General features: G+C 44.2%; 7 protein-coding genes across 7 annotated transcripts; 5 read left to right on the plus strand and 2 right to left on the minus strand.

Moving 5' to 3' along the window:
• Positions 1-85: 85 nt before the first annotated feature.
• I203_101842 (uncharacterized protein) lies at positions 86-2,846 on the plus strand (the record flags this gene model as incomplete). The annotated part of the gene is made up of 13 exons (XM_019146351.2): positions 86-424; positions 537-873; positions 1,021-1,190; positions 1,266-1,304; positions 1,415-1,530; positions 1,598-1,633; positions 1,699-1,798; positions 1,872-1,983; positions 2,057-2,162; positions 2,259-2,342; positions 2,407-2,421; positions 2,482-2,535; positions 2,627-2,846. The coding sequence occupies 13 exons, from the start codon at positions 86-88 to the stop codon at positions 2,844-2,846; spliced, it is 1,728 nt and encodes a 575-aa protein (XP_019003884.2).
• Positions 2,847-4,165: 1,319 nt separating this feature from the next.
• On the plus strand, positions 4,166-5,801 carry I203_101843 (uncharacterized protein; the record flags this gene model as incomplete). Its single annotated transcript, XM_065516968.1, has 5 exons — positions 4,166-4,975; positions 5,055-5,176; positions 5,234-5,489; positions 5,563-5,631; positions 5,697-5,801. 5 exons carry the CDS (start codon positions 4,166-4,168, stop codon positions 5,799-5,801), a joined length of 1,362 nt encoding a protein of 453 aa, XP_065373786.1.
• A 27-nt stretch (positions 5,802-5,828) lies between these two features.
• I203_101844 (uncharacterized protein) lies at positions 5,829-8,900 on the plus strand (the record flags this gene model as incomplete). Its single annotated transcript, XM_065516969.1, has 8 exons — positions 5,829-5,838; positions 5,904-6,401; positions 6,458-6,514; positions 6,582-7,049; positions 7,112-7,183; positions 7,243-7,989; positions 8,054-8,134; positions 8,203-8,900. 8 exons carry the CDS (start codon positions 5,829-5,831, stop codon positions 8,898-8,900), a joined length of 2,631 nt encoding a protein of 876 aa, XP_065373787.1.
• Positions 8,901-9,557: 657 nt separating this feature from the next.
• On the minus strand, positions 9,558-10,314 carry I203_101845 (uncharacterized protein; the record flags this gene model as incomplete). Its single annotated transcript, XM_019146353.1, has 3 exons — positions 9,558-9,680; positions 9,782-9,843; positions 10,065-10,314. 3 exons carry the CDS (start codon positions 10,312-10,314, stop codon positions 9,558-9,560), a joined length of 435 nt encoding a protein of 144 aa, XP_019003886.1.
• A 1,492-nt stretch (positions 10,315-11,806) lies between these two features.
• I203_101846 (uncharacterized protein) lies at positions 11,807-14,224 on the plus strand (the record flags this gene model as incomplete). The annotated part of the gene is made up of 13 exons (XM_019146354.1): positions 11,807-11,843; positions 11,907-11,932; positions 12,006-12,206; positions 12,279-12,337; positions 12,395-12,517; positions 12,581-12,900; positions 12,954-13,011; positions 13,075-13,139; positions 13,204-13,467; positions 13,523-13,655; positions 13,704-13,779; positions 13,849-14,058; positions 14,138-14,224. 13 exons carry the CDS (start codon positions 11,807-11,809, stop codon positions 14,222-14,224), a joined length of 1,659 nt encoding a protein of 552 aa, XP_019003887.1.
• Positions 14,225-14,869: 645 nt separating this feature from the next.
• On the plus strand, positions 14,870-15,853 carry I203_101847 (uncharacterized protein; the record flags this gene model as incomplete). Its single annotated transcript, XM_019146355.1, has 2 exons — positions 14,870-15,500; positions 15,555-15,853. 2 exons carry the CDS (start codon positions 14,870-14,872, stop codon positions 15,851-15,853), a joined length of 930 nt encoding a protein of 309 aa, XP_019003888.1.
• Positions 15,854-15,995: 142 nt separating this feature from the next.
• Positions 15,996-18,111, minus strand: I203_101848 (uncharacterized protein; the record flags this gene model as incomplete). The annotated part of the gene is made up of 7 exons (XM_065516970.1): positions 15,996-16,195; positions 16,271-16,422; positions 16,484-16,843; positions 16,912-17,026; positions 17,090-17,192; positions 17,258-17,334; positions 17,409-18,111. 7 exons carry the CDS (start codon positions 18,109-18,111, stop codon positions 15,996-15,998), a joined length of 1,710 nt encoding a protein of 569 aa, XP_065373788.1.
• Between the last annotated feature and the right edge of the window lie 157 nt (positions 18,112-18,268).

An 18,268-nucleotide genomic window follows, 5' to 3' on the forward strand; every position in this document is an offset into this window, starting at 1 on the left:
GAGGGATTCTGTTCAGCTCTCTGATTTCTCAGGCTTCTGTCTCGTTCGGCTGCAATCCCTCCCAAAGTGCTCCGTCGTTTTCAGGATGTCCTCGAGTTCCCCAACCACCAAGATGCTCCTCAACGGAGAGTATGTCCCCCAACAACCTCCTCAACAACACCGAAGCTATTCAACCTTTTCAGATGCAAACGGACTGTCCAATGGTCATGCAAATGGTAGCTCCGAAAGCGGTTATTTTGATGTGTCTCCAGGTGGATCGAATTCCAGACAAAGTATCTCAAGACCATTTCCCCCTAGACACGGTAAGGGAATGACGATGGAGGAAGTTCATGCTGGAGGAATCATATCAGAGGAAGAGAGATCTGCATTAGAATTTGAGGATATACCGACGGACGAACGAGAAATCAAGAGACTACCTAAGAAGGTGAGCTCACCGCCCTCTGCTTACTTCCTCCTTTTTGGTCTACTGGTGATGTTTCGAGTCTCTCGATGACGATATATGATTTTGACTGATATAGAGATAATTTGAAATACAGCTGAGGCCATATTACGAACACCTGGCATTGTTATACACGCATTATCAAGAAGTCGATTCACTCCTTTCCGGTTCACTCCCTCATGATATAGCCATATCATTCTCACCCCAACGTAGCTATCTACAGAGAATAGGAGATTTAGAAGAAGAAGTTGCGAATCCACCTGAACAGATGGGTAGGAGGGGGAGTGCGTGGAAAATCAAAAGGAGTAGAATGATCGACCAAGATCATGATCAGGACGAAGATGAAAGTACGGGACTGTTAGGGCTGGGAGGTAAAGGGAAAGGCAGTAGTAAAGAGGAAAGAAGAGAAAACCTAGCGAAATTAGCCTTGAATGGTGAGTCATGTTAACTCTTCAAAAGTAATCCTCAATCCGCTCTATATTTTTCAACATAGAATTATCTCTTGCGCTATCGAGACTCACCGACGGTCCAATCGTCTCAGATCTGATGCTAATGCTGATTCTGATATGTTCCGATGATAGTCAACACGGTCGTGAATATCCTACTGGTTGGAGCCAAAGCGATAGCTGTACTTTACTCTTCCTCAATATCCTTGACTGCGTCCTTGGTGGACTCCGCTCTGGACTTGTTAAGTACTCTGATTATTCTGGGGACAAGTTGGGCTATAGGGGTTAAATCTGATAGGCACAAGGTGAGCAAAGACAAATGATCATATATACATTCTTCGGGAGGAAAATAGATAAATATACTGATCTATCGGGAATAGTATCCTGCTGGAAAAAGGCGGTTCGAACCTTTGGGAGTGGTGAGTCAATGAGTCAACCTCGGAATGTACATCATCTGAGGTAGTATCTCGTGACCGTATCGCCTGCATGAATCTCGCTAATTTTGCCTTTCCTCTTAATGTCATCGCAGCTCATCTTCTCGGTGGCGATGATAGCATCCTTTGTACAGGTATTCATCGAATCCTTTCAAAGGGCTATGAAACCGTCTGAGGAAGCTCCAGTAGATTTGAGCTGGTTGGGAATAGGGTGAGCTGGTCTTTGGCGAACAACGTCTTACGTTGAACCTCAGCTGATACTATATCATATGGTCTAGGGTCATGTTAGCTACCATAGGAATCAAGTTTATCTTGTTAGTTGACACGCTTCCCCTCTCGTCGTTCATGGTCAAGCTCAGCTAATATGTCTGTGAGATAGGTGGATATGGTGTTCCCATATACCTTCTTCGGGTGTACAGGCTCTAGCTCAGGACGCAGAGAATGACGTGTTTTTCAATATGATGTCTCTGGCTTTCCCCGTATGTCCAATCTCTTTAATCCTTATTATCAGTCACAGCGCTGATTTTATGTTGGTTTGTTGGCGTTATATAGTGGATAGGTACATTCTTCAAATGGAGATTGCTCGATCCGATCGGAGGTATGGTCTTATCAACATATATCATTGTTGAATGGATCAAAACACTATTACAGAATTTTGCGAATTGTGAGTACAAGACAATCTCAGATCGCTCGTTTGGTCTGAGTGTCAATCATGAGCTGACAGTCTACCTGTGTAGTGTCCGGAAAATCAGCGTCTGGAGATCAAATCACCAGAGTATTGTACTTGGTATCGAGATTCAATCCTGTATTGGAAATTGCCGATGTGGAATGTTATCATATTGGGTGAGTCCAGCTACGCGATAGTGCTCTTTCAGCAAAACGTGAGATTGTCTTAGCTGACCGCATTGCTGTCGTTGGTGTGGAATATGTCACCGATAGAGACGATTTAATCGTTGAGATCGATGTGATTCTACCGAGATCGAGTTCATTGCATTTTGCTCATGATGTAGGAGAGACTATACAGTGAGTTTTCGAGTTTGGATACTTTCTTAATAGTCAATAGCTGATAGCGCTTTGGAACTGGCAGATGTGTATTGGAAAGGTGAGCTGCGGTTGCACAATCCCACTGAGACTAGCTTACTGAGGTTTGTGTCGACTCTAGTCTTGATGGAGTGATAAGAGCTTATGTACATTGCGATTACTCGTCACAAAACCCGTAAGTCTGATCCGATACATCCATCACCTCTAACATGATTTGTGTAAGATGTTTTGAGATTATGCATGCTAAATAATTATATCATGAACAGACTCCAACACACTTCTCGTCCCGCTCCATTACCAGCTTCCAACCTTCGTCCGTCCTCCACAACGTCCAGTTCCAGCTCTGGAACACCCACACCCCGACCCACCAATCACATGCTCAGTGCGATCCAGGAAGGAGCAGTAAGAGGTGGAGGAGCCAATCTGTTGAACAGAGGTGGTCAAGCTGGAATACCGGTTGAATCGCCCGGAGAAATCGAGGTATAATGGCGCACCTTGCCTTGGGAATGCTTATCAGATTACCCAACTATCGTTACATGACTGAGTAAGGACATTAGATGTTTGTCATGTTGATTGTGTAAATTGATTTGTAACATGGGTTTACTAGGTTGAGGAAGGGATATAATGGAAGTGAAATTGGCTGCCACATCCAGAGAATTAATTTTGTTTGTGTATAACACACGGATCAATCGGAAGTATGTTGTCATAACCATGGGCGAAGGGAAGGATCATCGACAAATATGCATTGGTGCACATCGTCATCAGATCAGCATTATCATCATTGATCATCATGCATACAAATCGATTTCCTCGATCCTGAATTCTGGGTCGAGCCAGTGGTGGTCGTTGGTCGCTTTAACCTCGTGTCACCTCATTATGGGTCAGGGAAAAGGAAATCATGAGTGCGCGGTGGTCAATGCGTTACTCGGTGCATTGATGGTGACGGCGACGATGACGATGACGATGGACAGGGTAGTCAAGGATGGATAATCATCGTAACAACGGAAAATGGGTGTGATCATGGCTCAAGCTAATCTTGACAGATATGTTCTAGAAGCTATCAATGGCGATAACGAACGTTACAACCTCCCGAGGCGATGTCGAAGAAGATCATTCCGATGACTCCGAACATGACAATGGTAATGGTAATGACAGAAGACTGTGTGGGTAAACACGTTACATCCCTTGTCTGATTTTCGTAAACAAACAAGATCAAGTACCGCATTAATCTGGCCCTCAACGACGCGAATTGACCAGCGTGACTGATTTCCTTGTTTTTTAGCTTTGTACTGTATGACAGGTTGATCGACAATCTACAACTCACCATACATACTAGACGTGGTGTTTATCATCCAACGTTTTACACCATCCTCATCTAACCCTCAAAACGCTTGGATATCCCCATATCGATGTAAACAAGTCACAGCTTGATCATGCATATACAGACTGACACTGACCCACTCACCGAACAATGACTTGATCTCTTTCTTCTTTCTTCTTGTCGTATCTTACTTACCATTCGACTGACGAACGTCTGACGTCCTAACGTTTCTTGTCATCTTCTTTCTCTTTTAGATCATCATCATCATTTCCAACGACGATTAATGCCTCTTTCACGCTCGTTTCCCTCATGATCTTATGATCTCACCATATCAAATGATATAGAACGTACTACTGTCATCACTCGATCACAACTTTCCTCGCTTTGCTTGTTCCAAACAATTCCAACATAGCATTCTACTTCACCAAACTCCTTTAGAGTATCTCTCAACCCTTTACCGTCCTCAGTCACTTGTCTGTGCAAGATGGTCAATACAACTCAACCGAAATTGAACAAACCAAAATCCAAGATCCGACTTAGGTTAGGACTTGGTTCACCCGACCATAAAGCCAAACAACCCCAAACTCAGCAACATCTCTCACCCAACCCATCACCCAATCCACTCTTAGCTTCTTCCACATCTACTTCCAACTCTGGTATCTCACGTACGGACTCTCGTTCAGCATTCACCTATGACTCATCATCTACTCCTTCACCACCTCATAAAACTGAATTCGACACTATCTCCTATAACACCATCTCACCTGAATCGCTGATCTATCAACAACCTAATGGTCATGCGAATCATATCCACGGACAAATCAATGAAAGTTCAAGTACACTTATAACATCCTCCGAAGGAGGTGTAGATGGTGAATATCATGTGGATTACCCTTCTCATCATCATCAACAACAACAACAGCAGCAACAGGTAGTAAGACAGGAACAATCTTATTATGGTGAAAGTGGTGAAGAAGAAGATGAAAAATACGATAATGGAGAATCAACCTTACATCCTGCTATATCTTCTATCACATCAGGAACAGATGATATCTTTTCTATAACCGATCAACAACTTTCGGATCGATTCACGTTCATATCAGAAATTGGATTTGGGAATTGGGGTAGTGTATGGTTGTGTAAACCGAAACATACGAGATCGAGTCATCTGTTCGATCAGCACAATGAGAATGAAAGAGCGATTTTGAAATTGGGTAAGAAAGCTGCTGTTTCTGGTGGGACCGGTGCGGGTGGGAAGGTAGCTATCAAGTTGGTTCATAGATCAAGGAGTGCTGTAAGTCAATCTTTTACTGTTCCATCTCTGATTTTAGCAAAATGTGACTTTTGATACTGATGCATCACACTGCTTGTAGACCACCGCAGCAAGAGTGCGAGCTTTATGGGGTGAGATGAAGATAATTAGATCATTACGATACGAACCTCATCCTAGTATCATCCAATTTGAAGCTTTTGTCATCACTCCCACTTATGCAATGTGAGTTGAGCTCCTATCTCCCATCCCAAACGAATACGATACTGACATCATCCGCAGAGTAATCATGCCGCACTTGGCCGAACTGATCCCCGTCTGTCTCCCGCCTTCAAGAGCCACACCCTATCTACGTCAATTGGCATCAGCCGTCGCGTACCTCCATGAAAGAGGAATCACTCATAACGATATCAAACCTGCCAATGTTCTTCTGAGCCATAATGATATTCCCGTATTGGTCGATTTCGGATTCGCTCAACGATGGGATGTAAATGCGAGAGGCAGTTTCTTGTCTTCTATCTCTTGGGGGACACCTGAGGTAAGCTAGCATCGTCTGCGACTTGGCGAAACTCATTATATCTCTCAGTATATCTGACTTTGTTTATGGATAGTACCTTGATCCGATCAGAGCGATGGGTATGCCTCATGATGAGCGTGCTTCGGATGTATGGTCTTTGGGTGTAAGTTGGAACCCACCGGTCGATCTCAATCCTGAGTGAATTCAACTGACATGAATCTCTTATAGATCACAATGTTCGAGATCCTCATTGGAAGGACACCTTTCGAGGAAAATGAAGAAGAACAATTTGCAACTCCCGAAGCGCTTGTACTTTACTACGAAAGATCATAGAAAGGCAAATGGGTTGGTAAATGGTCAATGCCTGAAGGTCAGTTGTGTCATGAAAGAATCTGTCTCATACTCAAAGTGACATATTCTTTTGTAACCTAACAGATCTTGAAAACCTTCTTCGGCATATGATCCAACCTGATCCAGCTTATCGAATGACCGCAATGCAAGCATACCATCATCCGGCGTTACAGCCTGCTCCACCTAGTGTAATCATCACTCCTCATTTCGTAAGGGCTGCTGCATCTTTCGATGGATACGATCAGGAACCCATTCCAGTCCCTTCTGAATACACCGAAGCTTTGGCAGCGGCCAAGACCGAGAAGAAGAAGAAACGAAAGACCAAGAAGGAAGGTACCACCCACCATCATCATAAGGATAAAGATACTACTCGACACTCTCATCGAGCTACTACTCCAGCATTGGGCGAGTCGATCAAACAGCATACTAGTATCTCAAAAGCCACAACCCACAACAAAGGTGATAGGGCTGATGATAAAGAGAATGTCAACGTCGATGCTGAGAGAGCGTTGAACAAATTGGTGATTAGGAAAAGAGAGGAGGAGATTAAGGATAAAGAAGATGATAACGATGATCCCACTCGTGAGTATGACGAATTAGCATAACAGTCAGCTTGCATAGCTGATGGGATTTGATAGCTACTAAAGTACTCAAGCCTGCTCAACCGCTCAGAATCAAAGAGCTCTCTCTTATTGGTAAGCTTGAAATTTTGGACAACTCGCCGAGAGGTCATAAGCTGACAGTATTGCTTCACATATGTAGCCGATAAAAAGGTAGTCCCCCGAACATCCAATTCAAACCTCACCAACTTCTCTCGACCGACCTCATCTACAAGCCAGAATACCACTCAAGGCGTACTTTCGCACGCCGTTTCTACATCGACCATAAAAGACAAACGAGTTTCCGCCATATCTACTACGTCTCCTGTACCGAAATCGAAGGAAGAAGCAGTATTGAAAACTATGAAATCTCTAGAAGGTACACGTAAATTGGTACATGCTCATACTCACGATAAAGCTGCTGAAGCCATCGCAGCTGTCAAGAGACATGCACCCGAACCTCCACGACCTAAATCACTTGACTCGGCAGTTGAGTTGAAGAAAGCTGATTCAGTGTCTAGGAAAGAAGACGAGAGACGAAGTTTGGGTGTTGAGAGGGCCGTGCTGGTGGATGTGAGAGAGGAAGAGGTGGATATCAAGGTGAAGGAAGGTAACAAAGAGGTCGATACTGGTAAGCCAGTCGATGGTCTAAGTACTTCTCACGCATAGGGCTGACAACGAATTGTTGTATAGTCATTCACTTCCATGATAATCACGAAGATAAAGGTAAACGACCTGTTAAACCTGCTGAGCCTATGTCACCTCGTAAGTTAGCCTGCCCCTTGTCATAGAAGCGGCTGTAAGCTTATGCTCCTGCGATGCAGCTCGAGAACAGAGATCATCAGCCAACCGAGTTCCTACTCCCTCACCTCAGAAGATCCGACGAGCTGGTCGGAAACCTCAAGCGGAGATGGACGTCCTACGTGGCAAAGTATTCCCGGCATCTGATGACGAATCTCCTCTCTCCGAACTGCGAGATAAGATACTGGTATCTGATCAAGAGAAATTAGTGAGATTCAGACAGATCTCAGGTCGAGGTGATCAAATGGAAGTACTTGCTCCTTCACCTGTTACAACTTCCAAACAACCATCCTCGAACATCGCTGGTGCATCTACCACATCAACCCAGAACGAGGTTAGACAATCGGTCGATTCGTACGCTTCTACTTTGGCGAGTGGATTGACCCGAACTCGATCTGTCGAAGCGCTCGAAATGGATGGTCGATTAGATAAGATGTCCAACTGGATCAAGTCAGTCGAAAGTATTATTGAAGATGCTAGAAAAGCAATTGCAGAAGGTAGAGAACCACCTTTACCTTTACTCACCCTAAGCGGTTCTTTGACTGTGTCGGATGAAGTGCAAACAGCGAAGAAAACGTTTGGCTTGACACCTGATAAAGCCATCCCATCCCATTTGAGAACTTCGTCCACCCAAGTCGAACCTTCCACACCTCCCAAATGGGCTAACAATGGAGGTCCTATGGATATCAAGGAAGCTGAAGAGAAAGTCAAAATGGCTAATAAATGGTTGGAGGAACAGGGTAGGAAAGGAAAGAAGGATAGACCAACTGGTATGTGATAAAATACTAGGCACTGTGTACTGCTGCATCAGCTGACATCGAGTCATGTTCGTAGTATCACATGTTCTCAAGCTGTTCGGTACTGAGAAAGGAACAGAGAAGGAAAGACCAGTATCTGGATCACGATCCAACACTCGTAAGTTCCGATTGAAAAGCTTCACATTGATGAGCAAAACGACTAATATTCATGCATTTCTACTACAGCGGATATCGCCCAGCTCGTGCCACTCAAACCTCCCGCTACATCTACATCATCTCACGCATTGAAAGGTGCTCCCTCAACTCCGGCTCTACGATCATCTACTACAAGGGGATTGACCAAAGTGCCCATGCGAAAATCCGAATCGAATTTGAGAAATTTCAACACCATGCCAGTCATACCTTCACCATCTTTCGTTGCTGGACCAGAGTACGACCCTTTGTCCATGTCTGACGAGGACGCAGACCACAAGTCCCAATCCGGCTTAGGTTCACCAAGAAGAGTAATGTTTGAAAACCTCTTATCTACTGAGCCTGGTGTGATCAGACAAGGCGAAGGCTGGGGAAGTTTGTCAAGTGGGAAAGGATTTATGATGGCGGTCAAACCTTCTTCATCAATGGCATCATTAAGAGAGCGGGCAAGAGCCTTATTGGGTGATTCCAATAATCACATCCACGGCAAGAGCGAATTATCGAGATCACATAGCAACGGTGGTGGTAAATTAGAAAAGAGATCTTCAAAATTGAACCTGCAATCAACTTCTCAGGATAGAGAGATACCTAGCACCAGACCCAATACACCTGGTGCACAGAGTGTACTTACCCTCCGAACGGTGGAGGGACATAAGAAAGGTTGGTTGAAGAGTTTGAAAGGTGCTATGGGGATGGGAAAGAAGATGGATAAGGTTGAGGAGGGATTATAACACAGTCAGCGACTGGAGCAACTGGAGAAGGTATTGAAGGAGAAAATGAGGAAGAAATACCAGAAAGATACACGTAAACACACGGATTGGTTTGCTTTGATTTTTCGATTTCCTTGTGTTTAGATCAAAATTTTGGCTTTGGGATACTTTGATTTCTTGATTTCTGCTTCTGCTCATTTCGGATCACTATCACACTCATTTATTCTGCTTCTTACAAGTTTTTAACCATATACACTCTTTTTTCCATCTCTTCCGTTTCTCTAGCCATATACAGCACTATACCCACTTTTCGACTTTTCATATATACCCAAAAACACTCCCACCTTCTCGGGAATTAGCTTAACGTCACTCTTTATGCTTTTATGATGCCTATTAATGCCGGACATGAACATGCACGATTTATTGGATTGATTAGGCTTCTTTTTGCATTGCTGGTATTGCTTTATGGAACATTGATTGAGCCTTAAGGATCGATATTCTGCGCATCATTTCGATATATTATTCACCTGTTGTAGATGATGGTTATGGCATGGAATTAGATACTGGATATCGGTTACATACTGTCTGATTGGGTATACTGAGAATGCCAGGTATATGATATTGCTTCTACCAATGATCAATGTTGTCCTCTGAAATGAGATATTCTACTATCGTTGCCTAAGATGGTCTGGTCTCTTCCTGACCTTGCCTCTGCCTACGGTCCTCCACACCCATCATCTCCCTCTCAATTGGCGATAAGGTAAAGAACGATTGTTTGAGAGACGCATATTGTCTTCGTACCTGAACAATCCCAATTATACCGAATTTAATTAGTATCCCATCAGTCTTTCGTCAATGATACGACAGAAGATTAGAGGCGAGAGGGGTATGATATTACTCACTGGAGAGAAAACATGTTCGCGCTCACCGAAATCTACGAACAGCGCCATGTAGACGCATGCGACTGATGAAATACATACGTCAGATGTCAGCTAAGTTCAATTAGCATCGTTTGATCCAGGGAGCCTCATCAGGTAGACAGATGGATTCCTCCAAGTCCAAACTCAAGTCCCACATATCCCCTTCTCCAGATTCATTGGAACATACGATAAATCGACAATTATCCCTTCCCATGCACGTTTTTGCTCCCAAATATTGTCATATCAAATGAGAAAAGACACTCACATCCACCCAATACCCATCCTCCAACACCTAAAATCTTACTCGCCCTCGTAGGCAGTACATTCTCATTGGCGACTCTCGCGAAATACTTCTCCGCTTGGGATCTCGTTCGTGGCGCAGCGAGCTCCTCGGATGTTGGGCCGGTGTATACCTTCTCTGGTGATCTCTTGAGTGGTATACGGAAGGCGGAAGGGGTCATTGATGGTTTGCTGGAAGGAGATGATGAGGAGGAAGGAGGAAGGGGTTCTGACATTTTGAATAAAGTTGGAGAGTTGAATGTAGTATCGTCTTTCGACCAAGCAGGCAAGTGGAAGCGGGATGTCACTTCCTGAATTTCGAATGGCTTTGGTAGAGTCTCTTGATGGGTATCTCTATGTTTGCTGGTGCAATTACATATGAACGATCAAGGAAAACCGAAGACATGCTCGACCTCTTTCAGCTTTTTGTTTTGACCAAGAGAAATATTTGATTCCGTCCTCGACAACTTCCAGCGGAAGCACCGGAGATCTCTGACTGGCAATTTCCATCATTAATCGAAAGCAGGTTTGGGTGGTGATGCATGAGCATTGAAGTCTAAAGACTACGTTGCACCAAGAACGAGGAGATGTCGACATTCTCCTCCTGTTCACACAGCTTAACACGGATCTATGATAGTCCTTGTGCCGGGCAAACTCTATGAAGGATCTTTGCTGCTCATCCATGGGTATCGCTCATTGTACTCGTGATTTCTGTCTGCAAAGATGCGCATTCTGATGATTCTACATTCAAGCAAGTGAGGTTAAAGTTCTGTAGACTATGAGGTGACCTATTACTTTGTTCCTTGATTCGCGCAAAACATTTCCCCCTAGCAGTCAGCGCCTGTTCCTTCCACCTACAGAACGAAGGTTCCTATACGGCGGCCGAACGGCAGCCGACAACATAATTCACTCAGCCTGGAGAACCCAGTCTTAGCTAACTGCATAACGCAACACATGCTCTCCCAGCGCGATTGAAACTAATGGCCGGACCGACCAAAGGGTTTACCAATAACAGTCGACCATGCTCTGTTACTTGCCGCACTAAGGTTCCAGGAAATTACTCCGAACGCCATTGACGTCAATGAGGTACCCCCATGTGGAGGGACTCTGCTTTACTTATGCAAAAGAACGGTTAACTATTTTCCTCAAGCAGCAGTCTTCCGCCAGATGCGGAGCCTAACATCGGACGAAATAACGTTGGAATACATCATTATCTCGTTTGCAAGCCCCATGTGGTCTTTTAGCATGTTTTCAGATCAGACCATCAACCTGACTCCTGAACACTTGGTTCGTAGAGTGATTACGAGAATGTGAAACCGGCAAATGACGATTTCCAGGATTCTCTTCACCCACTTACATGAAGCGTCGTCTACACTTTAGTTGCCCCAATTGCGATGCTTTCGACCCTTCAGGAGCCCAACATACGAGATCATTTCGGGCCAAGTAGGAAAACAATCATGATGTAAGCTAAAGTTCCGCGAGATCACCTGAGAGTAAATGACCTATCAAACATAATCGGGCCGTCTCGTTCCGTGTGAACAAGGAATGGATGTCATCATGGCCGAGATTGTTCTTGCAAGAAATGAAATAATATATAGCTGTGCATTATCGAAATGGAAGCGCTCGTGGTCCTCTGACTACTCATTACTGACAAACAGAAAGGGTTAATCAAAGTCTTAACTGGTAACTGGTAATCAGAATTGCTCTGTGTGTAACAATTGTATAAAAATGAAGCGATCGATAGTATTTTGTGTTTTCGCTGCGTGTGAGTCAGGCCTGGCTTTCAGCATAAACGGTAGATGAACTCAAGCTGACGAGTGAATTGCAGTTGGTGGTTGGCTGTTTGGGTACGATGTGAGCTTTTGTCATTGTTATCCTTCTAAATGGTAAATAGATTCCACTTATTGATTCGTCGGTGTTATGGTAGATCGGTTATATCTCAGGATGTCTGATCATGCCAGATTTCATCCACCAAATTCAAGGAGTCGATGCTACAGCCATAACATCGCAGAATCAATCGATCATCACATCATTGCTCTCGGCAGGTACTTTCTTCGGTGCGATCTTACAGGCTTTTACAAGTGATAGATTAGGTAGAAAAGGTTCCATCTTATTTTGGTCTGCCATTGTAGGTTCATCATCTCTCGATTTACTCGTAATCCTGAAGAAGAAGCTGAATGGTGGTGGCTCGCTTGTGTAGTTCTTCATTGGAGTCATAGTCCAGGTTACTACGTTCTCGCTTGGTCAGCTTACTGCCGGGTAAGTCAAATTCTGCCTAGAAGGAAGGAGCTTCGTGGCTAATTGATGGTCCGGTAGTCGATTTGTTGCCGGTCTAGGTGTCGGCGCTCTGTCAGCTATCGTACCGCTCTATATCGGCGAAGCTGCACCTAAGAAATTGAGAGGATCGTTGTTAGTCTTATACCAAGTACAAATCATCTCGTATGTCCTCCTGTACACAGTCCAGTAGTCATTTCAGCTGACGCCTATAATTGTCTTCCTAAGTGGTTTGTTCTTGGCATACATAGTAAACCTTGGAACTCATCATATCAACAATTCAGCTTCATGGCGAATACCCATAGGTTTACAGCTAGTATGGGGAATAATATTAATGGGTGGATCGCTCTTGTTACCGGAATCACCTAGATTACTGTTAGGTAAAGGCAAAGTGGATCAGGCGATAAAAGCTATTGCAGCGCTTAATGATTGTGGTGTCAATGATAAATTGACTCAAGACGTCATGCAAGAACTTCAAGTTGCAATCGAAGCCGAGAATGAAGGTGGTAAAGCTGGATGGTTGGAGTGCTTCTCAACTAGAAGCAGAAGTGAGTTTGTTCATATGGCAGACCCAACCCGACGCTAATAAATTACCGAATAGTGTGGAAAAGAACTCTGAACGGATGTATGGTACAAATGCTACAACAACTGAACGGACAGTGGGTCTACCGTTCCCATTTCAACGACTTTCTGTCTAAGCTGATCCATTACCCGTACCATAGGAACTTTTACTACTACTACGGTCCAGTATTCTTCGAAGCGGCAGGTACAGGCCTCGATTCATACTGTAAGTCATTATTCCTCTTTTCGTACTTGGGAAAGCCTCTTTTGACGTTCATATGACTCCACAGCCATTCAAGCGATCTTAGGAGGAATCTCATTGTTCATGGTATTCCCAGCAATGTGGACGATCGAACATGTAGGAAGGAGGAAATCACTCTTGATTGGATCATTGGGTCAAGCAGTCTGTGCGATCATTGCCGGTCTGGTAGGACACTTCTATACGGATACCGAAGGAGTTTCAGATAGTACCCGACAAGTCGGTGGGAATGTGATGATTGCCTTTGCTGTCTTCCATTTGGCTTTCTATTCAATGTTCTGGGGTCCTACACCTTGTGAGTCACCTCGTCAAATTGCGTTCGGACTGACAGCTTAAACTTGACTCTGTAGGGGTATTGATGGGAGAAACTTTCCCATTGAGAGTTAGGTCAAAATGTATTGCTTTAGCTGCCGCTACCAACTGGTTATGGAATTTCCTATTATCGTACTTCTCACCCCTCATCGCTGATGATATTGGACCTTTGTGAGTGCCTCAAGATGCATGACGATCGAGGCTGACAAGCATTACCAGGATCCTGTTGGTCTTCTGCGGATGTTTGGTATTCGCTTTTGTCTACGTGTACTTTATGATCCCCGAAACCCGAGGTGTAAGTGATACCTAGTGTTACTCGTCTCCGTGATCGTGATTGATTGACGCGCCTCTGTATTTCTTACAGATCTCTCTGGAAGAGGTGGACGAGCTATATCGAACAAAATTACCAGCCTGGCGATCCAACTCATGGGTACCTTCCATTCACCACGCAAATATCGATGGAGAAGGAGTCACAAGACATAGCGAGTCCACGTTCGTTGCCAATGGTCTCGGCTCAGAGAAAGAGAAGAAAGTCACCCAACAGCATGTTGAGAATGCCATACCAAATGAGAAAGTAAACGGTATGTTGACGCTTTTGGCGTATCCGAAAAGGTATACTGTATACTGCATGCTTTGCTGATCTTCCCTCATAGCTACGCAAACTTCAAATTAGGATAGGCTTGACTGTTAAACAGCACTCGAGCGACACTGAGAAGCAAAGTCTGTTTTACGAAGTATAGTTTGATCAGATAAATCTGAAAATATGAGCATAAGAATGATACAAGATCAATTAGGAATAGACACTTCAATGTCTCCCTATTTGGTAGAGTGAGATTGAATTAATTTCTGTATCCATTTCTCCAATTATGACATGTATCGATAGTGCCTTCCTTGAATCGTAAGGCTTTGAGCCCTGCAACACTTGGACACAACGGGTTTGCTTCACTCTTGTATAAACGTGTATCCGCAAGTGTGCCACTCTCCGATCAGGATCTGAGAAGAACCATCTTTCCTTTCAGGTGAATTTGTTGACTTTTCTCCAGGAAACGTTTCACAATAGCTTTGATTCAGCAATTATGAAAGTGCTTTTCTGAAGCCAATCTCACCCAATCCTCTTTTGAGAGTACATGCTTAAATCTGAACACGGTCGTGTGCTGAAGACTACAGAATACTCGGACACCTCGAACGTCTGGAAGCACGTTTTCCGATTGTAGGGGATATGCCACTCGACGATACTTTATTAAGTGAATTGGGTGCTGTTGCATACACACCCCTCTACACCCAGTAGTGTTTCTCTTGACATCGATTTCGATCTCAAAGATCCGATCTTTGGGTATTCAGATACAATCACTTGCTTTGAGAACCCTTTTGATGGATATTCAGCGATGATCGATTCCCCTCAAATCTCATCTGCCGGGCAATCACAGTCGTCAGGATGGCATCAGCCCAATATTCCTATAGATCTTCCAAACATCAACCGAATAGTTCCATTCCCAGGTATCATCGTGGAGGATATCCCGATATCCAGCTCGACAAGCCTCTCGTGCATTGATGCCACTTCTGATCCCGATTGTCCGATGACGAAAAGCAAATTGGACATGTGGTCAACCTACGCCAGAGAGGTGTTCTCTCAAGACCACAATCCGTTGGAGAAGGGACTTCCATGTGCAGCATGGTTCAAATCAGGATACAGCGAACGCAAAAAAGGACATTTGACTTTTCAATTACCCAAACCCATACCCAGGACTGAAGAGATGCTAGATACGCAAGTCTGCTCTGTTAGTACTGCTCCTCCCCAATTGCCACCAAGTATCATACCATCGTTCGCACCTGTGTCCACGCCAAGCCAGGGCTTCAATCACCGCCCCACGCATACTCGAGTGACCGGAGATAGAGTGATCGACACAAATGGGATGTTAATGTGGCTGAGCAATTATCACGAATCCGTAGTGAATCAAATGTCGAAAGAATACACCAATATACTAATACGAAAGACCGTAGGAACCGGTAATGATGGTGAGGAAGGTAAGATCAACGAGTTCAGAAGAGTTGATAAATGATATTCCAAAGAGAAACTTCAGAAGCTTTTATCACTAGTTGCTGCTCGTATTTGTGAGACGTATAAGACTGATCTGGATATGTTGACCATAAGGCATCTGGACGAAGATCCGAAGATGATCTTAGATCAGTTGATAGAAGGGACTAGAGCTTTGTTGGAGGAGGCTTCGAATGACAGTCGGTGGTTGATCGCCAAGGTCAAGGGTAAGAGAATCCGTCAGTGGAACGTCGAGAGCTCCAAATTTAAGGGAGGGAATAGTTCGAGGACGGGTAAAAGTAGGAAAAGGAAAATAATTGAGACGCAATTTTGAATCGTGATACTGTATATACATGCACTCTGTACAACAAAATTGTTTTAGACTACCATGTTTTGGTGGACTAATGTACAGTACAAGTTGCTTCAAAATCCCTTCTCTGTTCAGAGATTGGGCAATATCTTCATTTTTCACCAAGCTACTTGTCTTCCAGCTCTTCCTGCAATCCACTTCCATCTTCGTCTTCTTTCTCATCAGCATGCTCATCCTTCGCTGCGCCTTCTTCCTCTTCTAATTCGTCTTCCTCGTCAGAAGTGTCAATTTCAGGTCTACTAGGCTTCTTCTTACGACTGATCCGTCCGAGGTTCTCGCAAATCCTTTTCAATCGCTCAACCAATTCTGATGAATGAGCCAAAAAAAAAAATACCGTTAGTATCCAGCAACAATGTTCAAGTCGATGGAAATCAGACTTACCTGGATACGTGAGTTTTTCAGCGTCTTCGATCTTATTCTTCATTCGATAATACATCTGCCTGACTTGATGATTTGTCATATGCTTCAATGTATCATCCTGTACTTCTTTCCATTTGATATGCTTCTCCGAGGGGTAATTGAGAGTTTCAAGTCTATGAATTAAATCAGAACTTCTCACTCTTGTGAGATCTGGAGAGATTGACAGTGACTCGCCTTCTGACCAACTTGTAATCATTCTCTCTTTCATGCCCACTCTCCCAACCCCATTTTTTCCTAGGGTATATCTCATCCGTCCATTTCTTCCTACATTGCACAACCGTCCTGATTCCTCCCATCTCCTTCACCACCAAAACCCAAGGTATATTTTCGTTGTCCATCTCATTTCTATGCGTCTGTCTGTTCATCTTCTTCACAGCTTCCAAAAGCTTTTGTTCTTCCTCTTCGGTCCATTCCCCATGGTTACGCGTATGTCGATGCTGTAGTTCTTTCATATATCGATCTCTACAATCGTGATACGTCCTTTCAACTATCTCGGCTATCTTACCCCATTGGTTAGGATGTAGTTCGTACGCCCTATCAATACAAGCATGTATCAGCCTGAAGCACGCATGAATGTTCAATAGCATTGCGCAGTCACCTACGAGATCAGCATTGAATCCTCTTCAGGGGTGAAATGACCTTTATGCCCTCTTGGATCATACATCCTCTGTACCATTTTCATGACGTATCTAACTGGCCTACCGGGACAAGCGCCAGCTAAATGACGTGAATATCAGTTTTATACGATTTCCGAAATATACTGCACTTGAATCAGCTTACCCAACTCAAGCCAAAATGCTTGCCATCCATCTCTACCTGTTGGGAATGTAGTCGTATTCGCCATGATAGTATCTATTAATTTCTCATCATCCAGTCGGTTGACCTGATTCTTCCATTCATCAGCCTTCTTTGCCCGTTGGGGTGGACTGATGACAGAAGGTAGCTGACCTTTTTATACGTATCAAGTACTTTCCTAATTGCTATTTTCTCATCTTCCGTGAGCTTGCCTTTTTTATACTTCAAGACTAAACCAATGACCAGCGGAATTTAGCACATCCCAACATCCTATTAAGATCTTGTGGATGTCGTTCGAACTCACTGTCCAATCTTTCCAATCTCCTCAGTTCAACATCGGATACCCAATTATTCGATAACCACTCTTCAACCGCTTTCTGATCTTTCAATCGAGCTTTCAACGTCGCGTCATCAGGTTTCTCGTCAGATTTACTTCTCGGTGTATTCGATCTAGATCGCTGCGACGATGACTTGGCTGGGGTAGACGGTTGTCTGACGGGTTTAGCGGTCAGGATAGGTCGTTTGGAAGGTGATTGTGACGATGCAGAAGGGCCAGCTTGCGAGAGTGTTTTCAACGGAGTAGTTTGGGACTTTTCCCTCTTCGTCACTTTCGTCTGGGTAGGAGGTTCAATGGGAGGTACAGCTATCTTTGATGATATTTGCGGTTTTGCCTTGATTGTCTTGCCATCATTCTCAGATTGCGTTGCAGCACCATTGGTCTTCCTAGCTTTCCGTTCAGCCTTTTCAGTCTTTCTTCTGGCTTTCTCTTCCTTGCTTTCTTTCTGACTCTCCTTCGTCGGACTATCTTTTTTTTCCCGATGGTTGAAGATATCATCATCCGCTGGTACGGGTTCTGTAGGGGCAGTCGCAGCTTGGTTCTCCTTCTTTAACCTTTTAGCTTCTCTCTTGGCTTCTTTCTCCTCCCTGGTGCGCTTTTTCTTTGGAGCGGAGCCGACATCCTGATTCAAGGCAGCTGGAGCTGTAAGACCGAGAGATATTACTTCCATGGCGCGAACGTTGACTATATGACTTCGGGCAGATGATTAAGATTCCTAGATGACTATTGACTGCAAGAGACCAGTTTTGAATTTTATGATTGTTGATGCATTCCAAAGTTGCGACGGTCGCGGTGTTGTCACGTGACCTGCCTTGGAACACTCGCTC

The sequence above is a fragment of the Kwoniella mangroviensis genome (assembly GCF_000507465.2).
Source record: "Kwoniella mangroviensis CBS 8507 chromosome 1 map unlocalized Ctg01, whole genome shotgun sequence".
Taxonomy (NCBI): domain Eukaryota; kingdom Fungi; phylum Basidiomycota; class Tremellomycetes; order Tremellales; family Cryptococcaceae; genus Kwoniella; species Kwoniella mangrovensis.